We start from the raw sequence: 9,414 nt of genomic DNA, 5'->3' as shown, positions 1-9,414 counted from the left end.
TCTTTGTGATCCCATGAGCTGTAGCTTCCAGGCTCCTCAGTCCATGGGATTCTACAGACCAGAATACTGGAGTGGTTGCCATTCCCTTCTCCAGGAGATCATCCCAACCCAGGAATTGAACACACATCTCATGCATTGCAGGCAGACTCACTTGAGCTACCACAGAAGCCCATTCTGATGATTTTCAAAATTCAGAAATTGGGGTTGCCTCTGATAAAGTTATGAAGTGCTTGAATTATAAAGTTTGTAGAGTTTATATTTCCTTCTCTGATTCAACCAGGATCATTTTATTTTTGTCCCAGAGAAACAAGAGAGACTTGAGAAATCCCAGAAGAGATTGTGAATCTCTTCTGAGAAGGGATCAAATAGTGATCTCCATAGAATTACTCTCCCCTATAACACATACACATGTGCATACACATGCATGAACATACCCACACTAAAGTATGGTGATTTTCTTTTATAGACTTAGAACGGACTGAGAAGATAATGGACCCTGGAAATCACTCCTTAGTGACTGAGTTCATCCTTGCTGGTCTCACAGAACAGCCACACCTCCAGCTGCTCTTTTTCTTCCTCTTCCTAGGAATCTATGTGGTCACGGTGGTGGGGAACTTGGGCATGATCACACTGATTGGGCTCAGTTCTCACCTGCACACCCCAATGTATTACTTCCTCATCAACCTGTCCTTTATCGACTTCTGTCATTCCACTGTCATAACCCCCAAAATGCTGGTGAGTTTTGTGACAGAGAAGAATATTATCTCCTACACTGAATGCATGACTCAGCTCTATTTCTTCATCATTTTTATCATTGCAGAGGGTTACATGTTGGCTGTAATGGCATTTGACCGCTATGTTGCCATCTGTAACCCCTTGCTTTATAATGTCATCATGTCTTACCACATCTGCTTCCGCCTCACAGTGGGAGTTTATATTTTGGGCTTCATCGGGTCTACAATCCATACAGGCTTTATGTTGAGAGTCTTTTTCTGCAAGAACAAGATGGTTAACCATTATTTCTGTGATCTTTTTCCACTCTTGGAGCTATCTTGTTCTAGCACCTACATCAACAAATTATTGGTTCTAGTCTTGAGTGCATTTAACATTGTGATACCTTCCTTAACCATCCTTGCTTCCTACATCTTCATTCTCTCCAGCATCCTCCAAATCCACTCCATTGAGGGCAGGTCCAAAGCCTTCAGCACATGTAGCTCTCACATTTCAGCTGTTGCTGTTTTTTCTGGATCTGCGACATTTACATACCTACAGCCATCATCTGTGAGCTCCATGGATCAAGGAAAAGTGTCCTCTGTGTTTTATACCTGCATTGTACCTATGCTGAATCCTCTGATTTACAGTCTGCGTAACAAGGATGTCAAACTTGCCCTGAAAAAATTCTGGAGATTGAAAAATGTGTATGAATAGAATCACTATCATGATGACACAGAAGTCCTTTTGCTCCCTGACATATAATATGTATTGAGTTTATTGATTTGGGAAACTTAGTGACATATAAAAAATATATATCCAAAATTCTACCTCAGGCCTCTTCTTCAACATATATTAAAGTCATTATATATAAAATCAGAAACTGTGATTATGAATAATATTCTAAAAACCCTTGAGGGTTAAAGGAGTCTTAGTTTTATTTGCAATGATAATGCCAAGAACAACATAGAGGAGGGAATGAAGATTTTGAAAACAATCCTAGTAACTATGTTATCAAAATTTTATTAAATATTATGCACTATTTCCAGCATTTGAAATGGATAACTTTATTTATATTCACAGCCTATATCAGAGTAAACCCTAGTCGAATTTAGTTTGATTATTTGCCCACAGTCCTAAATATAACAAGTGGTAAAGCCTAGCTTGTTTGTTTCCAAGACCTATGATTTTTCTCAAGATGATTCTTTGGCCCCATGTAATTGTGGGAGGTAGTGCTAGTAGTAAAGAACCCATTTACCAATGCATGAGACAAGTGTTTGATGCCGGGGCTGGGAAGATTCCCTGAAGGCAGAAATGGCAACCCATTCCACTATTCTTGTCTGAAAAAATCCCATGGACAGAAGAGCCTGGTTAGATACAGTCCATGGTGTGCGCAAAGAGTCAGACATGACTGAATATGCATGAACTAAGGTTTCCCTAGGAATTTTCTTCTACACATCAAGCAACTTCAGTTCCCTATAAGACTGTGTTGCTTTCCTCTAGATCTCCTTAATGCTATTTTTACTTTTATTTCATCTAGTATCATAAAAATAATCAAGATATATCTAACCTACCTAATCAAAACAAGAACAAAGGATACTTACTATAGTCTCATATTAGAGACTTAAATTACTATATTTGATAGAAAAAAGTTTTTATAAAAGCAACCTCAACAACCTTGACATCTTACTGCAATGCTATAGCTACTTACAGAGCAACTGCTGATATGCTAATTTTTATCACTGTGGTATGATTAAGGCTCTTTTGCCCCATAATTTACAAATAATTGCTATTTCATTTTTTTTTCAAGATTTCTCTTTTTTCCTTTTTTTAAAATTTAATTTAATTTTGTTTTTAAACTTTAAATAATTGTATTAGTTTTGCCAAATATCAAAATGAATCCGCCACAGGTATACATGTATTTCCCATCCTGAACCCTCCTCCCTCCTCCCTCCCCTACCATCCCTCTGGGTCGTCCCAGTGCACTAGCCCCAAGCATCCAGTATCGTGCATCGAACCTGGACTGGCATCTCGTTTCTTACATGATATTTTACATGTTTCAATGTCATTCTCCCAAATCTTCCCACCCTCTCCCTCTCCCACAGAGTTCATAAGACTGTTCTATACATCAGTGTCTCTTTTGCTGTCTCGTACACCGGGTAACCACAACTAATTGCTATTTCATGTTGGTTTGTGTTTGAAATTTCTCTTCTCTGCCACTTGAAATATTGCTTTTCTGCTTCTGGACATTTGTCTTGTAACTATGAATTCACATGATATTTTAGATGCTCAATTGTCTTCAGTCTTTTCCCAAATAAACCATCTTACTCATTAAGATCATGCTCTTTGGATAGTGTGTGGCCTTATTCATCTGAGGCTCCAATGCTATGAGAACCATGAACTTACCAGATGTTCAAGCTGAATTTAGAGTTCAAGCTGAACTTAGAAAAGTCAAAGAGATCAAATTGCCAACATCCGTTGGATCATCGAAATAGCAAGAGTTCCAAAAAAAATCTGCTTTTACTTTATTGACTATGCCAAAGCCTTTGACTCTGTGGATCACAAAACCTGGAAAATTCTTAAAGAGATGGGAATACCAGGCCACCTGACCTGCTTCCTGAGAAATCTATATGCAGGTCGAGAAGCAACAGTTAGAACTGGACATGGAACAATAGACTGGTTACAAATCAGGAAAGGAGTACGGCAAGGATGTATATTGTCACTGTGCTTATTTAGGGCTTCTCTTGTGGCTTAGCTGGTAAAGAATCCATTTGCAATGTGGGAGACCCGGGTTGAATCCCTTGGTTGGGAAGATTCCCTGGAGAAGGGAATAGCTACCAACTTTAGTATGGACTTCCTGGTGGCTCAGCCAGTAAAGCATCTGCCTTCACTGTGGGAGCCTGGGTTCAATCCCTAGGTCAGGAAGATCTCCTGGAGAAGGAAATGGCAACCCACTCCAGTATTCTTGCCTGAAAAATCCCATGGATGGAGGAGCCTGGTAGAGTACAGTCCATGGGGTCGCAAAAAGTTGGACACAACTTCATTTTCAATTGCACTTTCTTCCTTACTGCTTATTTAACTTACATGTGGAGTACATCATGCGAAATGCTGGGCTGGATGAAGCAAAAGCTGGAATTGAGATTGTCAGGAGAAATATCAGTAGCTTCAGATATGCAGATGATACCACCCTTACAGGCAGAAAGTGAAGAAGAACTAAAGAGCCTCTTGATGAAGGTGAAAGAGAAGAGTGAAAAAGTTGGCTTAAAACTCAACATTCAGAAAACTAAGATCATGGCATCGAGTTCCATCACTTCATGGCAAATAGATGCTGAAACAATGGAAACAGTGACAGACTTTATTTTCTTGGGCTCCAAAACCACTGCAGATGGTGATTGCACCCATGAAATTAAAAGACACTTGCTCCTTGGAAGAAAAGTTATGGCCAACCTAGATAGCATATTAAAAAGCAGAGACATTACTATACTAACAAAGGTCCATCTAGTCAGAGCTATGGTTTTTCTAGTAGTCATGTATGGATGTGAGAGTTGGAATGTAAAGAAAGCTGAGCACCAAAGAATTGATGCTTTTGAACTGTGGTGTTGGAGAAGACTCAGGAGAGTCCCTTGGAATGCAAGAAGATTCAACTAGTCCATCCTAAAGAAATCAGTCCTGAATATTTATTGGAAGGACTGATGCTGAAGTTGAGGATGAGATGGTTGGATGGCATCACTGACTCAATGGACATGAGTTTGAGTAAACTCTGGGAGTTGGTGATGGACAGGGAGGCTTGGCCTACTGCAGTCTATGGAGTCACACAGAGTCAGACATAATTGAGAGATTGAATTGAACTGAACTGAACCCTTGTATTCCATTACCCATTCATTTATCAATGTCAGACATTCATTTTCCAAGTGCTCTTGTATTATTTGACTTAATTCTCATCAGTAATATAAAAGAAGGAAAACAGCTACAATTAAAACTCCTATCCTCCAAAAAAAAAAAAAAAAGATTTATAAAAGCACTCATCTCAGGCATGATTCTTACTCTGTTAGATTGTTTCAGCTTGTACAATCTTGATTCCATAAACTGGAAGTACAAGCTTAAGAATTGATGCTTTTAAACTGTGGTATTGGAGAAGACTCTTCAGAGTCCCCTGGACTGCAAGGAGATCAAATCAGTCAGTCCTAAAAGAAATTGACCCTGAATATTCATTGGAAGGACTGATGCTGAAACTGAATCTCCAGTACTTTGGCCACCTGACTCATTAGAATAGACCCTAATGCCAGGAAAGATTGAAGCCTGAAGGAGAAGTGGATGGCAGAGGATGAGATGGTTGGATGGCATCATTGACTCAATGGACATGAATTTGAGCAAGCTCTGAGAGATGGTGAAGGACAGGGAAGCCTGGTGTGCTTCAGTTCATAGGGTCACAAAGAGTCATACATGACTGAGTGACTGAACAAAAACAACATATGTATTCACCTAAATCAGAAAATGTATCCTGTCAGAACGGAAAGAATGGCTTCTATGGGTATCTGAATATTTTTCAGGACGTAGAGTCATAGGAAAATATGCTTATACTTTTGTTTACATTCTTTCTGTGTCTGACCTTTCATTATTGTTGTTGTTCAATCACTCAGTCGTGTTTGACACTGTGTGACCTCAGGAACTGCAGCACTCCATCTCCCAGAGCTTACTCAAAGTCATGTTCACTGAGTCAGTGATGGCCATCCAACCATCTCATCCTCTGTTGTCCCTTCCTTTTTCTACTGCCTTCAATCTTTCCCAGCATCATGGTCTTTTCCAGTGATTCAGCTCTTCGCATCAGGAGGCCAAACTATTGGAGCTTCAGCTTCAGCATCCCACAATGAGGTACCATGTCATGCCAGTCAGAATGGCTGCTATCAAAAAGTCTACAAACAATAAATGCTGGAGAGGGTGCAGAGAAAAGGGAACCCTCTTACACTGCTGGTGGGAATGCAAACTAGTACAGTCACTATAGAGAATAGTGTGGCATGATCCTCTACATAGAAAACCCTAAAGACACCACCAGAAAATTACTAGAGCTACTCAATGAATATAGTAAAGTTGCAGGATATAAAATTAGCACACAGAAATCCCTTGCATTCCTATACACTAACAATGAGAAAACAGAAAAAGTTAAAAAACTGGAAATAGAGCTGCCATACAACCCAGCAATCCCACCACTGGGCATACATACCGAGGAAACCAGAACTGAAAGAGACACATGTACCCCAACATTCATCGCAGCACTGTTTACAATAGCCAGGACATGGAAGCAACCTAGATGTCCATTTGCAGATGAATGGAGAAAAAAGCTGTGGTACATATACACAATGGAATATTACTCAGATATTAAAAAGAATGCATTTGAATCAGTTCTAATGAGGTGTATGAAACTGAAGCCTATTATACAGAGTGAAGTAAGTCAGAAAGTAAAACACCAATACAGTATATTAATGCATATATATGGAATTTAGAAAGATGGTAACTATGATCCTATATGCAAGATAGCAAAAGAGACACGGATATAAATATCAGACTTTTGGACTCTGCAGGAGAAGGTGAGGGTGGGATGATATGAGAGAATAGCATTAAAACATATATATTACCATAGGTGAAATTGATCGCCAGTCCAGGTTTAATGCATGAGACAGGGCACTAAAGGCCTGTACGCTGGGATGACCATGAGGGATGGGATGGGGAGGAAGGAAGGAGGGGAGTTCAGGATGGGGGACAAATTTATATCTATGGCTGATTCATGTCAATGTATGGCAAAAACCACTACAATATTGTAAAGTAATTAGCCTCCAATTAAAATAAATGAATTAGTTAAAAAAAAGCCATAAGATAACCATGCTATTATGGGTATAACAGTTATTCAGTTAATATATAACAGCTAATTTATGCCCAGATTAGGCACTTAAATGGTTTAATCAAATAAAACTTTGATACACACACACACACACACAAAAGCATCACACTGGTTGACTAGTATTGAATTAACTCTAAAATTACTTATTTTATTTTGCATTTACTTTACTCACCCACATCTCTACCATCTTTGAATTCTATTAAGAGCACATGCAAAATATATGATTATATTTTAAAAAGGTTGGCATAGCAGACACCTAGTGTTTGTGTTCAAAAGCATTTTATGATTTGGAGAATAGAATCATTTTCTCACCTCCACCATTTAAATAATGAAGTCAAATTGCATAGATCAATCTTGGTACCCTGATGCCCTGATCACAGTGGTGGAGTACCTGACTTGTATTTAGACCATTGTACTCTCACCTCTAAGATTATCCAAATTAGAAAAAGTCTTTTTCTAATGGTTCCTGGAGGGGGAAAACCTACTGAGGTATAAGCATGATGTCTGCCAAGCAGTTACATTTCTGTCCTCTGGGTTCAAAGTCCAGGGAGAAGAAAGCTGGAATATTAAATCATCAGATCTCAGCTGAAATGATACTGGTTGTCACATTTCAGATATTTTCAGCTGAGATGTTGCTAAAGAAGATAGTCTCAACTGATATAGCTACTTTCCCCTGACTTGTGAATCATCTCTGCATTAATTATAGAAAGCATACAAGACTACTACTTATTATAAATGGAAGGAAAATACTATGCCATTCATCATGCATATTAATTTATGAACATAGAAACTTGGAGGAAAGAAGAGTACTCATAAATAATACTAGAAATGTTCGTGCTGATGGATTTTAAAAATACATAAATTGTTTATCTTAAACTTTATGAAATTTCTTAATTATAAAGTTCTTGAAGTTTATAATTTCTATTCTAGTTCAACCAGATTCATTGTTTGTCCTAGAGTAGTAGGAGATGCTTGAAATTTCCCTGCATTACGTATTTCCTCTGATGAAGGATAAAGAATGATTACAGATTTACTCTCTGTCTCTCTCTCTTTCATACACACATGCACACATGTGCATAAACCTCTCTTCCTCTCTCTCACACACACATGCATAAATCTCTCTCTCTCACACATACAAACACACACATAAGTACACTCATTTTCTGCTTTTTTAATTAGAACCTGCTGAGATGAAAATGGATCCTGGAAATCACTCCTCAGTGACTGAGTTCATCCTTGCTGGGATCACAGAACAGGCACAACTCCAGCTGCCCCTTTTCCTCCTCTTCCTAGGAATGTATGTGGTCATGGTGATGGGGAACCAGGGGATGATCACACTGATTGGGATCAGTTTTCACCTGCACACCCCCATGTACTATTTCTTCAGAAATTTGTCCTTTATTGATCTCTATCAGTCCACTATCAATACCCCTAAAATGCTGGTGAGCTTTGTGACAGAGAAAAATATCATCTCCTACCCTGAGTGAATGACTCAGCTCTACTTCTTTCTTCTTTTTTTTATTTCAGAGAGTTGTATGTTGACTGAAATGGTATATGACTGCTATGCTGCATCTGTAAGTGCTTGCTTTATAATGCCATCATGTCTTATTATAGGTTCTTCCAGCTCACAGCAGCAGTTTACATCTTTTGCATCATTCAATTGACATTCCGTACTTGCCTTATGTTGAGACTTTATTTCTGCAAGGCCAATGTGATTAACCATTATTTCTGTGATGTTTTTCCACTCATGGAGCTATCCTGTTCTAGCATCTATTTCAAAGAATCATTGGCTCTAGTCTGCAGCTCTTTAAAAATCCTGATTCCTGCCTTAACTATTCTTATCTCCTATATCTTCATCCTCTACAAAATCTTCCACATCCACTCCACGGAGGCCAGGTCCAAAGCCTTCAGCACCTGCAGTTCCTACATCTTGGCTGTTGCTGTTTTCTATGGATCTGCAGCATTCATGTACCTGCAGCCTTCATCTGTGAGTCCCATGGACCAAGGGAAAGTGTCCTCTGTGTTTTATACCTGCATTGTGCCCATGCTGAATCCTCGGACCTACAGTCTGTGGAATAAGGATGTCAAATTGGCCCTGAAGAAAATTCTGGACAGTGGAAAATGTAGATGAATAGACTCAACGTTGGTGTCATATCAAAAATACCTTTTCTGAGATATGTAATGTTTTCACTTTGTTGTTCAAATTTTTGAAATTCAGGATCATTTTCCCATACAATACATTCCCCAAATTCCCTCCAGGCTAATTCCTTTGAGTTTGTGTTATATTGACTATATAAGGAGAAATATCAAGAATAAAGTCACAGACTCTTGAGAATTAAAGAAGTTCCAGTGTACTATAAAAAGAATACAAACAACAAGAATCACTATGATGATCATCATAATGTAATAACATATTACTATTGAGATAGTATAAAATATCAAACTCTGTGCCCAACACTTTATATTAGACAACTTTCTTTAATATTTATGATATTCTTTCAAGGCAAGCCCTAGTATTGTTTTTGTTTGAAAGATGAATAAATTGAAGCTTGTTTAATTTGAGTAAATAGCCATAGTCTCAAACATAATAAAGACAGAGACTAGAATGTCTGGCTCCAAGAACTGTGATTATACCCAAAGTAATCTATTGGCCCCAGGTTACTGTGGGTAAGTGTAAGGCCTTCCAGGTAATTTCTTTCTACACATTAAGTTTCTATCTCCTGTGAGATTGTATTGCTTTTCACTAGATCTCTCCAATGTGATTTTTGCTTTTATTTCATTTGATTTAATGAAAATAATCAAAATAT

The 9,414-nt window shown here is 38.4% G+C and overlaps 1 protein-coding gene and 1 pseudogene across 1 annotated transcript; both read left to right on the top strand.

Annotated features, from left to right (window-relative positions):
• The first annotated feature begins 489 nt into the window (after positions 1-489).
• On the top strand, positions 490-1,428 carry LOC113886031. The gene has a single exon (XM_027531971.1). The coding sequence runs from the start codon at positions 490-492 to the stop codon at positions 1,426-1,428; it is 939 nt and encodes a 312-aa protein (XP_027387772.1).
• Positions 1,429-7,803: 6,375 nt separating this feature from the next.
• LOC113886030 lies at positions 7,804-8,738 on the top strand (annotated as a pseudogene).
• Positions 8,739-9,414: the final 676 nt, after the last annotated feature.

This window comes from Bos indicus x Bos taurus, chromosome 29 (genome assembly GCF_003369695.1).
Source record: "Bos indicus x Bos taurus breed Angus x Brahman F1 hybrid chromosome 29, Bos_hybrid_MaternalHap_v2.0, whole genome shotgun sequence".
Classification (NCBI taxonomy): domain Eukaryota; kingdom Metazoa; phylum Chordata; class Mammalia; order Artiodactyla; family Bovidae; genus Bos; species Bos indicus x Bos taurus.
Note: the sequence above shows the minus strand (reverse complement) of the source record. Positions and strands in the feature narration are given on the sequence as shown.